This window comes from Sprattus sprattus, assembly GCF_963457725.1.
Source record: "Sprattus sprattus genome assembly, chromosome: 19".
In the NCBI taxonomy this organism is placed as follows: Eukaryota; Metazoa; Chordata; class Actinopteri; order Clupeiformes; family Clupeidae; genus Sprattus; species Sprattus sprattus.
The window spans coordinates 20,293,712-20,316,696 of NC_137917.1; the positions used below are offsets into that span (position 1 = coordinate 20,293,712).

At 44.3% G+C, this 22,985-nt stretch overlaps 3 protein-coding genes across 3 annotated transcripts in view; all 3 read right to left on the reverse strand.

The window, feature by feature from the left end:
• Positions 1 to 6,780, reverse strand: part of phldb3 (pleckstrin homology-like domain, family B, member 3) — a 25,135-nt gene extending 18,355 nt beyond the window's left edge. Inside the window, exons 1-3 of the mRNA XM_080858494.1 lie at positions 6,677 to 6,780; positions 566 to 714; positions 298 to 408 (exon numbers count right to left, since the gene is read on the reverse strand). Coding sequence (XP_080714620.1) covers positions 298 to 408; positions 566 to 714; positions 6,677 to 6,683 — 267 coding nt within the window. The 5' untranslated portion in view covers positions 6,684 to 6,780. The remainder of the gene's footprint in view (positions 1 to 297; positions 409 to 565; positions 715 to 6,676) is intronic.
• A 2,682-nt stretch (positions 6,781 to 9,462) lies between these two features.
• ethe1 (ETHE1 persulfide dioxygenase) lies at positions 9,463 to 14,002 on the reverse strand. Its single transcript, XM_080858304.1, has 7 exons — positions 13,369 to 14,002; positions 12,652 to 12,796; positions 11,942 to 12,090; positions 10,840 to 10,969; positions 10,440 to 10,529; positions 10,014 to 10,130; positions 9,463 to 9,801 (listed from the first exon to the last, which is right to left on the reverse strand). The coding sequence occupies exons 1-7, from the start codon at positions 13,567 to 13,569 to the stop codon at positions 9,755 to 9,757; spliced, it is 879 nt and encodes a 292-aa protein (XP_080714430.1). The 5' UTR covers positions 13,570 to 14,002; the 3' UTR covers positions 9,463 to 9,754.
• Positions 14,003 to 14,419: 417 nt separating this feature from the next.
• Positions 14,420 to 17,794, reverse strand: LOC308380650 (transmembrane protease serine 6; the record flags this gene model as incomplete). Its single annotated transcript, XM_080858057.1, has 7 exons — positions 14,420 to 14,455; positions 14,585 to 14,740; positions 15,215 to 15,357; positions 15,565 to 15,660; positions 15,998 to 16,176; positions 16,518 to 16,689; positions 17,548 to 17,794. 7 exons carry the CDS (start codon positions 17,792 to 17,794, stop codon positions 14,420 to 14,422), a joined length of 1,029 nt encoding a protein of 342 aa, XP_080714183.1.
• Between the last annotated feature and the right edge of the window lie 5,191 nt (positions 17,795 to 22,985).

A 22,985-nucleotide genomic window follows, 5' to 3' on the forward strand; every position in this document is an offset into this window, starting at 1 on the left:
ACAAACTCAGTGGGGATTGGTTACGGTACTACTGCAGACTGCAAGGAGGCCTTTTTTCGAGAACCATGGTAAGGAAAATTCTATACTGTGGCAGGCCGAGTAACAGCCTTAAGTCTGCAACATATAAGTTAACGAGATAAGGAGTCTCATGACCTTGTCAAAATGAAGAGCCTCGCCTATGGTATTGAATACAGGAGACAGGAGACAAAAGACGCCTTTAACTCTATTGTCTCTATGAAGTTGTCACCATGAGATGGCTGATGAGCTTATAAGACATTAGAGACTTTGATTTCTCACCTCAATCTTAAGCTCCTCCCTCTGCTGGTCGATCTCTGTGATTCGCTGCTGCAACATAGAAGGAGAGGTCGCGACCTTCATAGAACCCGAGTCGGAGTGTCTTGAGCGGGACTAAGAGTAAGAGAGAGAAAGAGAGAGTGATATGGGATTAGATGACAGCAGACGTCCACCCAGGCTTTCTCTCTTCATCTGCCTGTCCTTTTCCCGTTCAGTAAACACTCTTTGATGAAATTAAATGATGCAGTCTCCTCCTCCTCCACCTCCTCACCTTTTCACTCTCCGTGCTGCTGCCCTCTGTGTCCGACTCCGCCCCCGAGGAGGCCGGGCTCCTCCCTCCAGTCAATCGGGCGATCCATGGAGACTTCCTGACGGGCTCCCATTGGCTCCTCGGCGAGTCCATACCGTGTCCAGGAATCTCTAATGAGATGGGTGGGGGGGTGGGGGGGTGGGGGGGGGGGGTAATGAATGTTTAGTGGGGGCCCCTGTGTGTTGAATGAATATTGTGGTAATCTAATCCAGCAAACACGAGATCAGGTGACCAGGCAGTTCACTAAGGAGATCTTATAGCCTTATATGCCTGACGCTACCTTAAACATGTTAGGAGGGGGAGTACAGAAAATCTCCCTCCGAAACAATTTCCATGAAAGCGATACGCTTCACAGAGAAAGCGCCAGAATAAAAAGAAGGAAGTGAAAGAGAAAGCAGAGGGATTGCGTTTCAAAGCGAGTTTTATTAGCTCAGGGAGTTCATGGACGACGTCAAACTGTCTGACGACACACAATACTTTCTGAAAGGCAGTCGTGGGTGACTGTGTGATGTGGTTAAACATGGTCAAGAAACCTTTACCAATGTATGGTCTTGTTATTCACACAAAGACTGCAAACAGACACAAAACACAGGACACAAAAAGGTACATTCACAGGCATTTGATGTATAGCTACTTTGCATTGAGTCGTGTGTGTTTGAGGGCTTCAGAGAGCCCTTGACTAGCTCTCCTCCCTCTCACTCTCTCTCTTAACGGTGCACGAGCAACAAAATAATGAGTGTGGGAACGTACTCCTGGTCCTCAGTGTGGAAAACCTTTCCCACCCTCTCTGTCTTGTGCTTGCTTTCTAGTCTTAATGCCCTCTCTCTCTCTCTCTCGCTCTCTTTTTCTCTCTCTCTCTCTCTCTCTCAAACACACACACACACTCTCTCTCGCTTGCTCTCTCGACCCCCACCCCCCCACCCCCCTGCTCATTCCTTATTAGGAGATTAGGCTTTAGAACGTGAGCCCAGGGGATAAATATATAACTGATTTGAGGCACTCCAAACACAGACTGGCACACTGACACAGAGAATCACGCAGGGAATGCAAGAATGGGAGAGTGTGTATGAGAGTGAGGAAGAGAGAGAGGGTGAGTGAGAGACAGACAGAGAGAGAGGGAGAGAGAAAGAAAGAGATAGGGAGAGTGAGAGAAAGAGAAATAGTGAGATAGGGTGAGTAAGAGACAGACAGAGAGAGAGAGAGAAAGAGAGAGAGAGGGAGAGTGACAGACAGAGAGAGAGAGAGAGAGAGAGAGAAAGAGGGTAAGTGAGCGACAGACAGACAGAGAGAGAGAGGGAGAGAGAGCGATACGGTGAGTGAGAGACAGAGAGAGAGAGAGAGAGACAGATGAGTGAGAGAAAGAGAGGGTGGGGGGGGGGTTAAAGTGGTGGCCACAGAGTAAAAGAGTGGTAAGCGACAAGGAGGAAGTGGTTTATAGAATGTCAGAGACCAGAGTCATATATCCACAGAGATGGACAGGCTCACAGAGGCCTGTGTGCATGAAGCTAGTACACACACACACACACACACACACACACACACACACACACACACACACACACACACACACACACACACACACACACACACACACACACACACACACACACACACACACACACACACACACACACACACACACACACACACACACACACACACACACACTGCACTGCAACACCCAAAGGCATACTGCATGAGGGAGTCCTCACAAACTTTCCATGCAACAGCCGATGCCATATGCAAAACTTTTACTCATAGATTAACTATCAATGTATTACAGTACTGTATGGTTATAAAAGTATTCAACAAGCTTGACTGTTTGATTTCATGTATTATGCAACGAGTCAGACTCATTAAAATACATTTAAAGGACACTGGTGTATATATAGACTGTTTTTCCCCTACATGTACAACAGGCCCTGCTGTCTGAATAAAGCCTTTGTGGGTGACTCTGCCTTTTGTCAGGCATAAATCCAGAGGGATAAACCAACATCAGACACAGAGAGGCTGTGGCAATATATTTCATGCTTAGTCAGAGGAGCCCGCAGCACAATGTCAGCTAATTAGCCCAGATTTAATCACGTGTGTGATGACACAGGCGGGGGGAGGCGGTTGTTGGGTTGGGGTGGGGGTTGCTATCGGCCTAACCTTAGCTAAAGTCCACTTCAGAGATACCCTATCGACACCGCCAGAGCCGTTTCACTGAGCAAAGTCCACACAATTGCTGTCAACACAAAGCGTCACTGGACACAACAAGCAACATCTGAGCAAACAAGACAGATTTTGATGGGATGAAGCCATGGAGCACAAGAGGGGGGGGGGGGGGGGCTGGAGGATGATGGCTGGGGGGCTGATGGTGAAAGACAAAAGTGGGTGAAAGGCTGGGGGTGGGAGGGGGGGGGGGGGGTTTTGATCAAAGGAAAAGATTAAGCGTGTTGCTGAAAAAATGCTTCGGTAATGGGGAGTAATTGGAGAGGAGTGGCCTGGGAGATTAGGCGCAGAAGTAAACATGGCTTTACTGGGTTTGCTGGGTTAACAGTTACGTAGCCTCCTGTATGTGTAACCTGAGGGAGACGCAACTCTTCACCCTCAAACACCGCCACCTGGGGATAACGACTGCCTTAACGCGAAACCTGAGTGAGCACAAACACACACGTCACTCACAACACACACCCGCCGATTTCGCCATTCAGGTAGCCTAACTGCACTATAATCCTTCATCCAATCAAGACGCAGATTGAAACTTAATATACAGTACTACACATACAATAAATGCATTTAACAGCCACACACACAACACAACACATGCATACATTGATATGATATCACTAATTCTGATTTCCTACCCATCCTGATCCAAAGGACACACACACACACACACACACACACACACACATTCACGCACGCACGCACACACACACACACGCACGCATACACACACACACACACACACGCACACACACACACACACACACGCACGCACACACACACACACGCACACACGCACACACGCACACAAACACACGCACACACACACACACATTTCATCCATCTGTGTTCATTTCTTGGGTCAGTGATTAAAATGTCATACAGTCCAGCTGTTCCACAGAGATTCCACTCCCACACCGTCCTCCACTTCCCCTGAAGAACAGTCAGCGCTGTGTAATTACGGACAAACATAAACATTCCCGTTCCTGTCCCAGGCCTACCTCCATCCAAAATCAACCACTTGCGAGCACTTACACACAACTTATCGATACGGATGGTTTATGAAAGAACTGGATTTAAAAATAAAAAAGTGTCTGGTTTCAGCTGACGATGAATATATCCTACAAATAAATAAACATGCCACTGACTGTAATTGTAGCTTATCCATGCTTTATGGCTAACCCCTGAAAAGCAAATGGGGTGAGGCAAATCTGTAGGTCATAAAACATCATCTGAAACTGATTAGAAAAGGATGTCAAAACAACCAATATCTTAGAATATCTCTAGAATGTTTAAAGATTCTCTAAGATGCTGGGGTAAGACTATTTATTTTCAGTCTATGTTCAAAGTCTCTAAGACATAAAAACTATATTAAATGAATAAACTAAAATAGCAATGAATCAAATCCTCTTGAGTTACAGAGACAGGAACCACTGGCATTAAGACAGAGATGGAGATCCTGTATCATTTATGCACCAGAACAATATGAAACATATCATTCTTCTTCTGTAGTGAATGCCTCTCCAATCACTGTAAATACCAAGGTTAAAAAGAATTGAAGTGTTTGGAATACTGATGATACGGGAAGTGGAGTATTAGGCCACATTCTTGGTATACACTGCTAACAAGGCACAAGAGCCAAGAATTTGAACCATGTCTTAACTGCATCTCTCAGCTCTCCTGATTTCCCAAGTCTGAAACATAGTGTCAGAGCCTCCCATTTAAAAGCTTCACCAACACATACCACGCAGTATGAACTCACTCTCTAAACACCACTGTCCTGCAACAGGTTTTGTCTACGAACAAAACAAAGAGGTCCTCTGTCACATGCGCTTGTCACATACCCCAATACTTGAAGGCCTTCCAGCAGTCTCTGCAATCTATAATTACTGTGCATCATGGCTAACACTGGACCTGTTAGCATTTCGTGCTAACTGTAGGCTGTGCTCATGCTATCATGAAGCCAGAAAGCTGCTTTAAAGAACAAGTGTGTTGATATGCACTGTAGGCAGGATGCTGTTTTTTTTTATTGTCCAAGAATATAATATGACGCCATGGGCAGATGTTAACCATTTTGGTTTCCCAATACCACCTTTTTGAAAGCCCCTGACAATGTGCTATCCCATCTTATCCTTCATTCTCTAAATTCCATTCATAGCCCTTAGCCCACTTTAAACATTTGTAAATCATATCTGCCAGGGTGGTAGTTGCCATAGTGTGAGTGACACTTTCCACAAAGTGTGACCTGATGTGGTCTCCGCTGACCTGGAGTCATAGTGACCTCTGAGGGTGGGCTAGGGGGGGGGGGGGGGGGGGGGGTTCGGGTTGTTAGATTCAGTAGATGCCAGGGTGGGGGCGGAAAGGACCGTGCTCATGACTGTGACTGGCCCGCGCTGACCTTGGTGCTCTCTGTCACTGATCTGGGCTATACCGCGAACAGTGAGGAACCTGTCAACACAACGCCGTGAGCTGAGGAGAGGGAACAGGTGAGCCCTGGCTTGGTCTGTGTGCTATATGACCCACTGAAAGAGTGGGACATCTGTACGAACAGGCCAGGAAGTGGATGATTGGGCAGGGACTTCTATCGATGGGTGTATGGTCACACGTTCAAAACTGAAGTCCAAGGACACTGGCACAAACAGTGGAGGTTGGTGGCCTATTATGAAGAAGAGGTGAATGAGGCTACCATAAGGCTAACACAGATGTACAAATGATAAGCATGCTGTGTGTGTGTGTGTGTATGTGTGTGTGTTTGTGGAGGCTTACACGTCTTACACGTCTCACAAGTAATTCTTCCTATTGTTAGTAAGAACTTATTGGCCAACAGGTTTTTTTTGTGTTTCATGATGACTTGTAAGTTGGTTTACTGAAGAAATTAGAATTAGCTCACAAATCTTCACAATGTACTTGAAACTATATAAAGAGTCACACTCATACTCTTCAGAAAATGAATTCAGAAGTGATTTCACTGACGGTCTTTTACAGTGACTGAAGCTCTCTAGCCTGGTGACACCAGCCTACGTATTTCTGCCTGAATTGATTTCACAGGCTGGTAATGGCCAGGCTAGAAGCTCTCCCCCTCATCTGTAAATCTTAATCTTATATACAAGCGCATGGGAGAATTATAAACAAATAACTCATGAGAGGCCTCCAAGGAATTGTGCTGATGGAGACTTCAGCCACATTGACATCCAGGAAATTTCCTCCATAGTGGATAGTCATGCATTTGTGGCATGGGTCTCAGTCCTGGTTCAGAGGGGCTAGTTCAACCACGAAAGCCTACTTTTCCCCTACACACACAATGTGCCAAACAAGGTCTTGAGCGTAACTGCCAGAGTGACAATATGTTTTTTAGCCTGTGCAATGAATACAACCTGTATATGTTAGTTACATGAACATGAACTAGGCTATACAGCGTTGATACAAACACCTAACATTTACGTTCATCATTCAAAACAAAAACACACGCGCTGAAAGCGTTACACATAGCCTACACAAACACACACACACACACACACACACACACACTAGCAGAGAGAGAGAGAGAAAAAGAGAGAGAGGGAGAGAGCGCACTAATGCCATTTAAACGAGCGAAGAAAATAACACTTACTTATATCTACAATAGTTCCATGCATCGCGAGCGGACATGGGCTATAAGTCAATAAGTTGTGGTAGCAACGGCCAATGTCCACAGCTCAGCTGATCGTAACATCGAAACGTTCATTGTTTTAACTTATCTAAACTTAAGAAACTGTCACAGAAAATCACAGATAATCTAGTATAAACCTACTTAAAACAAAGAATAGCCCAAGAGAAACCATTAAAATCGGAACCAGATTTAAAGATGAGACAGACGCCTACCTTTCATACCTGCACCACAACTTCCTTTTCCCTCAGCTCCAACAATTGTACATCAACGAGAAGTGGAATTGTTCCTTTATTTCCAAAAATATATCCTTCACGCGTAATTCGATATAAAGTTGTAGGCTGGCACTTAGGCTACGCACTGCTTTCGCTTCCCAGAGAGTGTAAAGTTCGGGGACTTTCTCAAGCCTGTATCTCCTTTTCTTCGTATCTTCACACTCCCTTCTGTGGTTGAATGAAGTATCTCTATCGTTCTACCGAGAACATAACAGATCACAGTTGAATTTGTCGGTTTCAAACAGGTGGAGAGGAATGCATGTGAACGAGCGCAGGGGGCGGGTAGAACAAGAATGGAAGGGAAAAAGGGGTTGGTGTGAAAACGATGTGATGAGTGCGAACTCAATAAGGCGAGTTACTTCTATTTATGCTATCAGTCTTGCGGTCCCTGGTCGCTGCCAGACGTATGGTGTGACTTCCAATTACGTGTTAACTGTTGCCTGATAAACAGCCCAGACTAAAATTGAAACGTTTGTGCGGTTGACGACACTTTAGAAACGCGCAACAGAGATTACTGCCGGAGTACCAGGTTTTATTGGGCACATGTACCAGTTCTGACAATAACTTGGTTGACAATAACGTTAATGTTGCTTTACAGGTCTAAATCCTAGCTTTTTTTTTAACATAGACCTAGCTTATAATATAGGCTAAAGTAACCACAATGAATCAAATCAATGTTTATAGAAACATTGTAATGGGACCTTCTTTAATGTTGACTATCTACTGTGGTTGACTAACTCAGTGCTTTAAAGTTAGGTAACCGCCCATATGGGCCTTTGGCCGTGACGACCACCGTAAATCTCCCGCGGGTTCGTCCCTCCCTCTGCCAAAGGCCCATGGAAAGTGTCATGAGCGTGCACGTAAATTTATCTCCGTGGCCCTCCACAGTATCTCACTCATCACGAGCCTTTATCTGGCTGCCAAACTAACAGCCCCTTCTGAATGAGCAGCCGCTGTAAACATAGAATATTCCCTCAGTGTCTCTCCCCTGACCGGGGTGCCAACAGGGCGGCGGAGAGAAAGAGCAGGCAGAGACGGTGGCACATCAGGGGCGTGCTGTGCCCCAGACGGGGAACGGCGGCTGAAAAAAGAACAGATGGAGTGGGCAACCCCAGCGGTGGAAATAAGGAGCAGCTGTCAACTACAACTTATTGAGTAAAGAGAATAGGGTGGGTGGCAACCCCCTGCCCCACATACACACACATACACACAAACAAACACACACACACACACACACACACACAAAACCTGAATAAACTCACACAAAAACATATTGTGCCCGCATGAGCAGAGGACAATGGACAAGTGCACACACACAGACACACCCTTCACACCCAAACAAAACAGGTGTGTCTATCAGGGTGTGAAAGGAGGTACAAAATACGGCGACGTTCCTCATTCCTACGTGTCAACAGGGACCGCAGGTAGACTGGGGTGTCTTGTGTGTGTGGACTTAAGCCAGGTTTGCACAATTCATTCAATGACACATATCTTTCCCTATTTACAAGTACATCTGGTGGGCCTTGTTTGTTACTGCTGCCGTTTGGGACCCTTTCAGGAGGTATGCGACAGCGTTGTGTCAAGTGGATGCCTACTGCGGGGTTATTTATCTCTAACATAAAGGACGGTTTGTTCTGATGTTTCGCACACGTGCAGCACAATGCAGCTGGTGTTGCTGTTTAAAGCGGGCCTCTTTAGACACAGGATGAGAGCAGTGTGACCTGTTGTGTGAGGGGGAAACAGACAGCAGACCACGAGAGAAAGTCTGATACATCCAACGAGATCACTCAAACAAACACAGCACTCTAATGTTGCTAAGTGTGTCTGATTTGTGTCTGATGCCAAAGTCTGTACACAGCTCTGATGCTCTGTTGGGACCTGGCTGTCATCCAATCAGTCAACTGGAAAGGGTGTTTCATTTTTATGATGACAGACATGTTGGGTGTGAGTACAGAGTAGACACCTTGTTTTGTTTGCTTACTTGACACGTTACTGCATACAATATTTCCACCAGGTCAAGGTCAGGTCATTTGTTTGGAGATACTTCAATGGACTCATCACACTCGCTGGGAGGTTAGTATCAGTGGAGCGAGGGTGTCTATGGGGGGGGGGGGGGGGTAAACTAAAATTCAGTTTCCATCTACATTTAGTTATTTAGCAGACACTTTTATCCAAAGCAACGCACAAAGGACATTTCAACGGGTCGATGCCAAAATGATCCATGTTTCATGAGAAAAAAGATCTGAATCCTTTGTGAAAGGCCTGTGGGCTGGAATGCAATGGTTGAATATTCTCAGCCTTCTGCTTTTTATAAGGCCTGCTGGCTGCATTCACAAAAGGGCTGCTGGGTCCGTTCACATGACTGAAAAAGGGCTGAACAGGCTGGAGGACATGACAAGCCTCCTGTGTAGACCGTATGACGTTATTTATCATCATCATTTTCATCATATGAGGTGAAGTACTTCATACACAGAACACAACATGGAAAAAGACAAGGGAGCACACATACATAAACCTTCGGCAGAAAGGGTGAACTTCTGCCGCTGGATTTTACATGCAAATGATGAGTCTTTTCCAAAGCAGAGTATGCAAAATGGGTAGGGATAAAAAATCCCTTAGGTTTAAAAAAAAAAAAAAAAAAATGTGTACACAGTGCTGTTAAAAAGGCATTGCAGAAAAATAAACAATATGTCAATGATCATCTGAACACACCAAAATTAAACATATTTAAAAGGTTTTAATTACATCTCTACATTTTTACAATGATTCGCTTTTTGCTAGATTTGACTTGTGTATGTGTGTGGCACGCATTGACAGTTTTCCTCCGTTAGCGTGTCGGACATATCAATATGAAAAATGAAAATACTTTGTTCGTTTTTATTTAAACTGTAATTGTGTAAATGAAATATAGTTTATAGTATTTTTGGTAATGTTGTATATTATTGATTTAAGATATTTTAAAATGCCCTGTTATGGTTATAGTAGTTGGTATACCCCTTTTTGATCTTTTGCACGTATTCATACATCATGTAGACCGCAAACCAGGTTTGCAGGCACTGCAATATCTGATGGAGAGAAGGAGAGAGAGAAATTAAAACCATATAAAGTTAGTTAGTATAATATATGTACATAGCTAGAGCTTACACACAAACCAAGCCTGTAGATAAGAGAAGGTAAATCAGACAGATGTCTGTCAAACAGGCTAAGACCTTGCAGCATGTGGTGCAGCTTCAGCTGGTGTGACTACAGACTGACACAGAGGGGCTGGAAAAGCTACCTATTTTAGCAGGCTTGGAGAGGTTGAGATTCTTCATGATGTCCACAAACTCTTCCAGGGTTTTGGTCAGGCGTGGGTTATACTTCCTCTCCTCGTCCACTGTCGACACAGTCTGACCTACAAGGCAGATAGTAACGGAGCTGTAAAGACTAGGGGAGTTGTTTTTAAAACAGTGATTACATGTTTATAAGACATTAGTTAAGACATAAAGAATCAGCCCTATCAGCCCTTTAGGTTATCTAGGGGTAGTAAGGTCCTGGGGGTGGTGGGTGTGCGTGTGTGTGTGTGTGTGGGGGGGGGGGGGTAGGTGTAGTGTTGATTTAGATTGAAATGTATCATCATGCGACACAATTAATTTCTGCATATTTAAGAAAAGCCTCTGTTGATGTAGTAAAGATGAACGTATATTTCGAATCTGAGACATACCTTTGTAATCATGAGCAGGATAGATCAGACAGTGACCAGGTAGGGTGAAGATCTTCGCATGGACAGACTCATACAGCCTCTTAGAGCACCCTGTGAAAAAAATGAGGAACATAAATAAGAAAAGACTAGCTATGAAAAACACTACTGCACCCTAGTGGTAATATTTGGTATTACAAAAACAAACTTTAGCGTGGACTGTACAGGTCAAAGCCCACAGAAGAAATCTAATTCAAGTGAATGTCAAATATATTAGCAATTTACAAATAAATGTTGCACATTCTTTTACAGCTCCGTGAATAGAAGTTCCCTGTCCTGATGTATGTGCAGTGGCAACCACTGCACATATTTTCAAGCTATTTCACGGTAGTTCATATAGCTTGGGAGTTGTCGATGTTGGCACCTTGCTGGAAGTCTGTCCTTCCACAGCCTCTGATGAGCACAGTATCTCCAGTGAAGGCCATACTCTGGTCCCCTGTCACCAAAGTCATACAGCCATCCGTGTGCCCGGGAGTCTCCCTCACGTTCAGACACTGAGGAACACAGATGTAGGAAGAGTACAAGAGGGTTGTGAGAAAACAGCTCAATTCAAGCGTGGTGGTCACTTTTCCTCTGGATACTGCTTTGGTAACAGAAGGAAGTGGGATTGGCAGAAGTAGTTTTTTGTTTGAAGTTCTTCCATTAGCAACCAGTGAACATGTCTGGTCACCATAGCTTGCAGTTTCGCATTAAAAAAAAAAAAAAAAAGGGCAGCCGTGGCCTACTGGTTAGGGTTTCAGGCCGGAAACCGTAGGGTGGCCGGTTCGATCCCCAACCAGTAGGAAAAATGTGGGCGGGGGAAGTGGTAGACCACTGCTCTCCCATGCCCACATCCACGGCTGAAGTGCCCTTGAGCAAGGCACCTAACCCCGATCACTGCTCCCCGGGCGCCGCCAATGGCAGCCCACTGCTCCGGGTTAGTGTTACTTCACTTCACTGTGTGTGTGTGTGTCACTTCCCTGGATGGGTTAAATGCAGAGGTTAATTTCAGAGTGTGTGTGTCTACACCACCTCTGCCATAGAGAGGACTTTCACTTTTTTTTCACTTTTAAACAAATAAGACTGACCAATAGGGGGGCTTAAAATCACAGACTGACCCCCTGGCTGAATAATTCAGACAAACAAAAAAGTAAACACCTACAGGTACGCTTTTTTGTTTCTCGTTCATTTCCATGTGGAGATATTCTTGCAAGGGTTCACTGTGATGTGATCATGGGGTAAGATACTACATACCTCATGCTCAGGCTGCAACTAACATCTGCATGCAGATTAGAAGACTGTACATACTATCAATAGGTTATGTAAAAGTATTTTCTCTAGGTCCAAGTACATGCATCTGTAAAAGTATTATCTATAGGCCCAAGTACATGGTTCTGTAAAAGTATTATCTATAGGTCCAAGTACATGGTTCTGTAAAAGTATTATCTAAAGGTCCAAGTACATGATCTGTAGGTGGCAGGCCTTACATGTTTACCAAAGATGATGCTGTCCCCGTCGGTAAGCAGGATGTCAGCAGTGGCACCGCTGTGTTTGGAGATGGCGCTCTTCACTCCAATCAGTTTTTTCTTCAGGAGACCCGTCCCTGTGATGTGGTCCGCATGGCAGTGCGTGTTCACTGGATAATGTAGAGGAAAGACCACACCCTTTAGACCTCGAACTTGATTACAATGTGAACGAATCTGGACAGCACAAGAACACAAGCAAGTCATGTCCAGGTTATGATTTATATTTTTTAGGGTCCAAACTTTTAGGACAACTGACAACGGAAATCGGTCCAGTATTGACTAAGAACGCTATAACTGGCAGCTGCATAACAGCTTTACAATTTAGGCCCATGGGGCAAGCGTCTGTGTAAATGTAAACCGCTTGTTTTCACATCTAACAGGCTCATAATGTTATTATGAATGTCTGACAACATGGAAAGGTATATCTTTACATTTATCGAGGTAAACAGACAGATCTATCTCAGTAGGGATCCTTTCAATGTAGACAAACACATATGATGACAACTAGTAAAAGTTTGGACTCAAAAAAGATCTAAAAAAAAGGGACCAGGTCTTTTGACCTAAGAATACAACAGTTAGATGTAGGAGACAATCTAAAAGTATCACTGTATTATCGTGCATCAGATAAGGTTTATCTAAACTAACTGGTGAACTGGTCTCAGGGTGTTTACCTGCTACCTTTAGTGAAAGCCCCAGCTCGTCTATCAGCTTGATGTCCCTGTCCACGGTCTCCAGCACAGGATCAATCAGCACAGCATCCCTGGTTTCTAAGTCGGCCAGCAGATACGTGTAGGTACTACTGACTGACTCAAACAACTACAAAGACAGTGGCGATGGGAAGACAATGGAGAGTTTGAAAAACAAACAACCAAGCAAAAACATTTGGTGTGATTAGCCAACTCTTAATTTTATCTAAACTCAAAACTTTGTTGTTTGATCAGCTTCGCTTGCAAGTTCATTCTAATTCACCAAATGCATGTTTTGCGTAACAGACATTCGTAATGAGCGGAAATAACAGTTACAGTTTCCACAGAATGTTGTAAACAAGCCAGAACTGTTTAGCTGACGCCATGTTTTGACCATGGCGAGTAACCTATTGTCACTAGCATTAACTTGAAATTTGTTCTGAAAACAAAAATGCTTGGCATGTTGCCAAGCATGACAGTGGGTCACAGGAATGTGTTCTATTAAGATGAGACAAGCTCGCTTGTGACATTTATCTTATTTAGCTAACGTTGGCTAACCCCTTATCTCATAACTAACGCGCTCAAACTTCTTCAGAAGACAAGTTTGCAAGGGACAATTATCTGTCAATATAGGCAGGCTACATTAGTTCTACGTCCTCTGTTGTTGTCGAAGGGCCTTATGGAGTCACTTGTATTTCTTACCTGTCGGAATAATATCCCTTTTCCCTGCTCCATCCCAGAGCAATAATGTCTTAAATTTGTTTTGACAGGCGAGAGAAGGTCGGTGCTTGAGGCGCCGTAGCAGGGGAGTTGCAAGGCTCGAATCCTACGCGAGTTCCTGGTTGTTTGCAGTCTCCACGCGCAGGCCAGAGCAGGTTGCAGCCTAATCGTGACTGAATTCATTTTTTTTCTACGAGGTTCCAAGGCACGATATTTACCAATGACAAGCCAAGACAAAAACCGCTCTGACCAGTTGGCCCGGTTTGCAAACACAGACTTGCGAACAACCGTCGAGGTTTCACACAGAGGCGCTATGCCTGGAACATTATTCCTGGCGCAAGGTTATTCAATATCGGGAAGTCAACAAAAACATTGATTCTATCCTCAAATGTAAGGCATGTAGTTTGCAGTGAAGGATGGTCCGCTCAGTCAATCAGTCAAAATTCCGTAGAAATAGTGTGTTGATCTCTAACCGTAGTTCACAATCATGTGTCATTCGTTCGTGCAGTAGGCTAGTGCAGTTAGCAGCACTGCGCCGAGGAGCAAGTTATAATATAACAGATGTTACTTATCTCAGACTTTGCCTAAGAGGAGCCGCTCACCTCCCCTTCACACACGCAACCTTTACCCCATATCTTCTGCACTACACCCATGAATGACAAATAATGTGAGAGGTCAGGTGAGGTGATATCCACGTTATTCACAATGATGGACGGAGGAAATTTGACTACTGCAGTTTTAGTGTACCGTGGAGTGGCAGTGGGTGGAGTAGCTTCAAGGAAATGCGGGCTACTTAATTGCGCCACTTCGTTTACCGTCTACGGCCACCTGGCAGTTATTTTTTGGGCGATAGGCTGATGGGGTTATGACAACCAGCCAACAACAACCGAAACCATAGACTGTGGGCTACTCGACTTAGAATAGTTTTTATTTGTATTTATTTTTTATTTAAAAAAACATCACATCACATTTATTTGAACGCCAATAACACCACCAACAATAATAACACATGGATTGCTGAAGCATTTTTTCATTAATTGTCTGGTGTCGGTGGTTCTTCCTCCTCCTCCTGAAAGAGATGGCTTCATGAGAAAACAAAGTTGTTGTAGCCTACTTGTAAGCAAATAGAAGCCTGCACTCCAGGCCATCCTGTATGTTGGGGACGTACATGTATATGTTTTTCATACATAAGGGATACCTGTATGTAGTGCTCCATCCAGCTCAACAGGTGGGTGACACGCGTGTAAACTCCAGGCTTGTTGCGTCGGCCACACCCCTCACCCCAGCTCACAATGCCCGCCAGTCTCCACTCTCCCTCTGCTGTCTCACACACAAGGGGGCCACCGCTGTCTCCCTAACCACAGGCAGAATCACCCAGATTTGACTCAGAATGTACACAGACAACATATTCATCCCATACGTGGTAAATGGCCTGTATTCTCGGACTTTGGGAGCTGGGAAACATCCTCCATATCTGTGTGGTCATTTACTTCAGATTTAAGCAAGTGAGAGGATTAGGCCGAAGCGTTTACCCTGAGTCATTATGGTGGATTCTAGCTTTTTTGTTGATGATATGATCGTCAGGCAATGAATCATTACCACAAAGAAACATTGGCATTGTCAAGAGAGGGAACTGAGGCCTTTGTGCACATTAAAATGACTGAAATGTCAGTATCACATGGACTACAACCTACAGTAATATATAAAACAAGAAAAAATGTATACATTCATGTATACTGGTATACTAACACTCTGGCATATACTATAGAAAGATACACATGTTTTTTTCTTTTCTTTTCAGTTTTGACAAGCAGTAGCAGATAACTACCTGGCAGGAGTCCACCCCTCCCTCCATAAAGCCAGCACAAAGCATTCTGGGAGTGAGGTAGGAGCCGTACACATTTGGCCGCGAGCACAGGAACTGGTCGATCACCCTCACCTGGGCCTGCCTCATCTCCGACGACACCAAGCCTACCATGAGCAGAGGGTGCAGGCACCTGTTATCTCACCCAGTTTGGGTCTGAACGAGCAATGAAGGAGGGAGATCCAAAGGAAGTCCCAGATGTAGGTGAAGGAGAGAGCAGTAAGACACAACATGAGAGGAGGAGAGAATGAAAGTAATAGATATGAAGGGATGAGAGAGAAATGTAAGGGGTGGGGGGCGGGGGGTGGACTCACCGCCCTCCTTGGTGTAGCCCCAGCCTGTTACCCAGCAGAGGGACCCAGGGGGGAAAGACTCCCTCCGACCCGGTAAGCACACAGGCCTCACTCCGCCTATTGGCACACGTAAGATCAAGAGCCATGACCGTTACACACTCTTTCAACACCACCAAAGTTTTATCATCATGTAATCACATGGTCACTTATCAAACAAGCCATGGAATCAAAGTACAACATTCCTATTCTGAAGCGCAGCCATATATGGTATGAAAGGCAAACTCAGTGTCTGGCTGGCTCAGGTGATTCGTGACAGCAGGTGCTCAGTACACGAGTGCCCAAGTTTAGATATGAATTTTAAACTGCTGTCATGTCTTAAACGTCTCTCTCCGCTCCGCTCACTTCTTCTCTCCTCTCTCCTTTCCTCCCAGCCTGTCTGTCATCCCTCCCTCACCTCCCATCTCCATGTCTGAGGCGGTGCGGAGCAGGCCCAGGTCATAGTCGTTGTTGTCATTAGAGAAGTCTGGATGGGGGTAGATCTCCAGGGCACTGTACCTGTTTCCCAACGCCTGATCAAACAAGCGCACTGTATCGATCACGACCTGCCAGTCAGACTCATACATCATGTTGTACCTGGGGTAGAGACGGATGAGAAACAGGCACAAATAATGAATACTTATATGTAGAGAGATGTGGCAGGACACAGTCAAGGAACGGATCAGGGGCAAACTTGTGAACTTCAAAAGTATAATGTTACAATGAAGTAGATAATGATAATGATAATGAAGAAAATGGCAGATTTGTGAGATGAAATGAAAAAGTGTATATCTGAGTCATAGAGTTAATGTGTCGAAACGTGTCGGTTCCTTTTTAAACTTTCTTATTTTTCGTGTAGCTGGATTTTCTTTGGATGTCTACTGCATCCATACGCCTTGTGAGTGAAGTTGCTCCAGAGATCTACTGTTGTATCTTACTGAGTGAAGCAGTGTGCCGCTGTGATGATCCAACGCTGGCTGATGATGGACCCCCCGCATACGTGCTTCCCCTTCCAGTGCAGACTCGTCTGCCAGCCCCACTTATCCTCCTCCGCTAGAGTACCCCCCACGATGCGTACCCCCTGCCCACCTCGCACCCCGTCGGGACAACCTGAGGGGAAGGGTGCTCCAGTTAAGTCTGTGGAATTAGATCCGTAAGTGAAGATATACAGGAAAAAGTGATTATGAAGGTTAGTGCTGAGACACATTGGTTTGAACCCAAAGGCTTTTACCATCGGTTATGTTTGCTGTTTGGTTGGCAGGGTGTTTGGCAAAGGCAGGAGGATCAGGTGTAACACTGCAATTCCACTTGCTACCACAGGGGAGCGACAGATCACGCATTTTGGACGGGAAGCACAGGAATTTCACTGATGACAAACAAATCAGAAAAAAAACTGAGAAGGAGTTAACAAAGGAGGTTTTTTTTGCAACAGTAACTGAGGTGATGGAACCTACTAGATCTGGCCTATTCTGGATCAATAAACTAAAGAAAACGTGTTATGTATGACTGAGGACTTCACTGAATAAGTCCTTGAGAAGGCTGCATACAAGGTATGAAATGAAAGCACCAGTATGTAGGTGTGATCACCTATGATTGCAATGCAGATGAGGACTGTGCAGACAACGGGAATGCAGGTGATAGTTAGAGTCAGGCGAGTTGGACAGGTAAAGAACCACCTGAGCCATGGAGAGCTTATGTCTGTGGAGTAGAGACAGGCAAGACATAGAGGTGGACTATCAATTATATCTGTGGGAAGTAAGCTATGAATAGACTTGTCACTAGAAAGTCTGATAATATGTGAAGTACAAATGGAGTCTGTATTATTATTATAGCATTGCATTATATTTAGCAAATATTGTACTGAATTCTCCTTTGCATTGTAATCTAGGATCGAGCTTTATATTCTTTGAGCATCCTAGGCCATTGTGAGACTGAATGGGCTGAAAGGATGTGCTCTGGTACTCTTACCTGCTTCCTTCTCCAGAGCATCTTTGGGGAGACTGAGCCCCACCCCACTCTCCTCCAGAACTGACCCCTGCTCTGAGAGCTTTCGGAGGGGGTCCACGGGGACGGACACTGCAGCTGGAGGAAGGCTTGGAGGAGAAGAAAAGGTTGCTAGTTGACGGTCTAGTTCCTCGGTGTTTGACGTTGGCTGACACTGAGGGGTTTGCTGCTCTGTTGTCTGTATTGATTCATCTTGTGAGGGTACACGCATCACTGCGTATGGTGGCTCATTTGAAGGTAGTTTAGTGTCTGTCGCAAGCTGAATTATTTGTGTATTTGCAGGGAGTTCATCAGTTGAAGGTAGGGAGGTGTTGTGTGGTGGCTGGTTGGTTGTGAGCGTCTGGGGAGTTGGGGGCAGCTGTGCGCTCATGGGGCAAAAGCAGTTTGTGGTGACCTGGGTATTTATAGTTGGCTGTTGGGTTGAGGGCAAATTAGTTACCATGTGTGGCATCATTGCTGAAAGCGTGTAAGGGGCTAACTGTGACAGCCCTAGCACCTGGGGCCTTGACAGAACTGAAGAGCTCTGAACGTTTGAGGGAGGGACGAGTCCTGTCACATATGCAGTCTCGCTGTGATCTGTGAACGGAAGGATCAGAGGTAGTCTCAGCACTTCAGAGGGATGCTGGGAAATTGAGTTTTGGGGTGTGAGGCGAATGATCGGCTGAGAGGAAGGAGGTAACAGGAGCTCTGGACTGTAATGGGTCAGTGAGTGAGTCGGTGAGTGATGCATTTGGCTGAAAGGGATGTGCTCTGCCAGAGAGACACTAGGCTGTTGGAAAGTGGCACCCTCTGTTGGGCTGGAGTCAGTTGAACCCTGGGGCAGAGGTGTTACAAGGGGAAAACATCATGTTTAGGTGTGAGTTTGACCTACATTAGCGACACCACCATCTTTTAATTGAAAACATGCACAGTGTGATATGCAACAGCCCACACACAACACTCCTGCAGAGAGAGCTAGAGAGAAAGACCTACGACGGGAACTCACAACACTGCCAAATTCGCCAACATTGTTTCAGTTATTTATTACATTATCAGATCACAGGTTCACATTACAGTATACTACGACACAATACAAACATGCAACATATTAGTAACGGTTTTATTTTAAAATCCAATAAGCCCAAATGTGTGCCTTTGACATATTTTGAAAGTTCACATTAAGGTTGGTGATGCTAAACAACGTAACATTTTGGTAACATATTTTGTGACAAGTTGTAAATGGCCTGAACGAAGTTATGTAGAATAGAATGCGTAAAATAGAATTACTGAATTTTGACTTGGAAAAAAAGCATGTGTCCTTAACAGGTGTATAAGAATGGATGCAGCTTCTATGGAATCTTCATTTTTCAAGGCCAGCACAACGTCACACAAACACAGAGCGGCTCTTACCTGAGACAGAGCCATTGAGAGCGCGCTGTGACTCCCCTAGGGAATCAGAGATGACTCAAGGATGTTTCGCTCTCAAAAGAGCAGGTCAAGCCAAGTACGCAAACTGAAGCCACAAGGACAGTTAGATCCGAGTGATAAATAACACTCAAAGCCCCAGTCAGGGCTCAGAACACATAGACAGCCACTTGTCCTTCTGCATGTTTTTTTTCCTTTTATTGTCAGCTTGTTGATTTTCTCCCAGCGTCTCTCCTCTCCGGCTCCCAGAGTTTAGTTCTTGCTTCCCTGCTGCCCTTCTTCTACCTCGTCAGTCCTCCAACTGTCGCTTAATTACGTCTTCATTGTCCGAGCTAAGTCCCCCCCACCCCCCCTCTTTTTCACCTGCTGGTAATCCCTCTATTCTCATGCTGTGGGTACGGAAGGGAGGTCAGCTGCAATTGATACCTGGCTGTGTTCCTGGTAGAGAGCCTCATGAAAGATGTATGGTGCTGATTGCACAGTTAGGGTCAGAGGAACCACGGCAGGTAATGTATACAGCCTTAGTAAGATTCTCCACAGGGCCTGTTGACTGCCACCCACTCATGAAAACACACACAGACAACAACACACACTCGCACTCACCGCACACACACAGGCCTACAGAACAGTTCAAGAAAATTATGGATTTGTCAGATTGTGATCATTGCAATTTCAATGACATGCTAACATGAAGGGGCTATAATTTCATCCCCCTCAGCCAAATTGCGTGAAAAGCACCTCATCTCAGAGCTCTGAATATGTGCCAGTGTTAGGTGGTTGAGTGAGTGAGTGAGTGAAAGAGAGAGAGAAAGAGAGAGAGAGAGCCCCATGCATGCTAAGCTCAGACATGTTTTTGTGAGAGGTCTTATATTACCCAAGCAGACAGTGTTAGGTGCTGGCAGACCACATGAGGTAGAGAAATATGAGTCTGTGTTTGTGTGTTCCAAGAAGACGCTCAAGTTAGAACTGATTACAGTGACACAAGCCTTTGTTTGAAATATCAGAGCCTGACTACTGTCTTCTAGCATGACGCCTCTAACAAGCCACAGCTAAATCATACATGTGTTGTGATTATAACAGTATTACAAATGTGTTAAAGGAGACCAGTCAAGAAAAATAATATGCTGTACATTTTATTTTATTTTTTCTGAACAATTATTTGAGAAAAGGCTTAAGTCACAATACTTCCAGAAGGACCACATTTAAGGTGCATTTTCTACAATGCATTATGGTATGTAACAGCTGTACTTTAAATGTACAATTTAAACATCGAATTCAATCACGGATACCTGCTGTCCCTTGTCACCTCCAAGGATGCACTGCATATCTGCAAGCCAAGGCCCAAATATCAGGGTTACTCCTTCCATTTGCTCTCATCAAGTGACTGAATGAGTTCCCCACACGGTTATTCTAGTTTTCCATTTTTTATTTGATATGTACGTATTTATTCAACTTGAATTGTATGACTTTGTTTTCAATCTGAATATCTGTTTAGGTTTAGTTAGAATCACCAGTGGTTTCACTAGTTTTTATTCCATGGACATTTCTATTTTGTTATTCTTTCAATTTTAGTTTTAGTAATTAATAGTTAAGGACGAAAGTTATCAAGGATTAGTGCAGTGTGAAAAATTATCTGCCAATCATTGAAGACACCAACTTTTTATGACTAAATTAAACTAAGATATGCTATGGGCTACATTCATTTCAGACTGAAAGCCTGTTAAAGATGCTGTCTGCGATTTAGTTTTATGAAAGATTGTTGATATTTGTGCTCAACAGCCAATCAAATTACACTCCTTTCTTCCAAGCTCCTGAATCACTGCGTTGATTGGCTAAGTCCAAGACACTTTTTTTTTGTTTCCCATTTAGATAGCCAAGACTGTGTACAAACACCAGAGGTTTTTTGAGCTCAAACACTGAACGGACAGCCGGAGGACCGCAAAGAGAAATTCGCTGAATTTGACAAAAAAGTGTATGATTAGAATTGTGGACTGTACTTTTAATACACATAAAAGGCAAACCAACACGATTCAATATTTCAACCATTTACTTCAGGCAGAGAATCTGACATGGCTTTTAATGGGTCAACCCTACCAGCCGTTACCCCTAATGAACTCACATGTGAACTCACAGGTTATGATTGTTATGATTGTAACTCATAGCCTGTCTCACTTCATTCTCTCCATGGATAGCGTGTATTCCTGTCAAAGGTAGCTTTGAAGATGAAGTTTAAGATTAAGGGGAATGTCCCCTTTTCTTTCTGTCACAGATGCTGTTACCTGAATTTACCTTGCATTCAAATAAATTAGAAATATCTCACATGTTTCCTCCCTGACATATCGGACTTCTTCACTTGATATTAACTACTTCAACTTCCATTAGGCTAGTTAGCGAGAGTAAGTCCTGACACGCTATATCGCCATCTTAAAGGGATAGTTCGGTTTTTAAGACATGAAGTTGTATGGCATCTACATCACCAGTGTAATGCAATCCACGCTGACTTACCTCCGACAGCGTCCTGTGAGCAGAGTTCTCGTCCAGTTTTGGTCAAACCGAAAGTAGTCCGGCAGGTTTCTAGACCCAGGAAAATAAAACGTTTCTCTTCCCAAAACATTATGTGTTCAAAAGAGTGATATATTTGCATCCCAAAACCGTTGTAGTAGAAAAAGTCACACCTCGTTATCACTTGGCCCTATTTTCAATACGCTCGATAATGCAATCTCACAGCCAGAGTCTACCTCTTTGATTCGCGAAAGTTGATTCGCGAAAGTTTGATTCACCAAAGTTGCCTGAGAGAAACGTCCATCACAGGAAAACGATGAAAACTGAGACAACATTTGATAAAATTGACATAAAGCATCCTTTTCCTGTGATGGACGTTTCTCTCAGGCAACTTTGGTGAATCAAACTTTCGCGAATCAACTTTCGCGAATCAAAGAGGTAGACTCTGGCTGTGAGATTGCATTATCGAGCGTATTGAAAATAGGACCAAGTGATAACGAGGTGTGACTTTTTCCACTACAACGGTTTTGGGATGCAAATATATCACTCTTTTGAACACATAATGTTTTGGGAAGAGAAACGTTTTATTTTCCTGGGTCTAGAAACCTGCCGGACTACTTTCGGTTTGACCAAAACTGGACGAGAACTCTGCTCACAGGACGCTGTCGGAGGTAAGTCAGCGTGGATTGCATTACACTGGTGATGTAGATGCTATACAACTTCATGGGTTAAAAACCGAACTATCCCTTTAAGGTTGTCAGCTAAAGCTACACACTGTACAACATTTTGGGAGTGTGACACCCCGGATCTTGAAACGATAACGACAGTTATTTTTTGTGGAGTTTTTATCAAACATTATTAGTTTCGTTCAGTTTTAGTTTTATATTTTCTTTGGGTACATTATTTTATTACCGTTTACTATACATTTACGACAATAACCCTGGTTCCTCCACATACCACTGTTTACATATTGGATCATGTGTCACCTGAATAATGACAGCCACTGTCCAGCACAGAGACTCAAACCTGCAACCTTGACCATTAGAGGCAGCCATTGGAAAGCTAACCCCCATAGGTGCCTGGGCCAGTCTCCAGCACATCTCCTACGGTGACGGGCACTGTCAGTTACCAGTCCTGCATATGTGCCTCCATATGTGCTCTGGATGTGTTTGTTCCCACTGGAGGTAAAATGACACCCTTGAGGAGAAGTGTAGTCCCTAGTGATTGGGCTCCAATGGGCAATGGGTGTACCATTAAGCATCAACTCAAGGAGAAGCAATGGGCGTACCATTAAGCATCAACTCAAAGAGAAGCTTTCCTTTTCTCTCGTCACTGGGGTTGGTGATTGCCGCTATCATCCACTGCACTCGTGAAAATGTGTGAAAGGCTGAGAAATCACCTTCTTTTATAAAAACATCATCTAAAAAATGACAGGTCATCATGCTTCTACTAATCTACTACTTTGCATGAGATTTTGTCATCTTCTCTTTGCTTAC

Coding starts and splice junctions, on each gene's coding strand:
- ethe1 (XM_080858304.1), bottom strand. CDS start 13,569: ATGAATTCAGTCACGATTAGGCTGCAACCTGCTCTGGCCTGCGCGTGG. Junction 12,797..13,368: donor AAGGGATATTATTCCGACAG/GTAAGAAATACA, acceptor CTGTCTTTGTAG/TTGTTTGAGTCAGTCAGTAG. Junction 9,802..10,013: donor CTCCAAGCCTGCTAAAATAG/GTAGCTTTTCCA, acceptor TCTCTCCATCAG/ATATTGCAGTGCCTGCAAAC.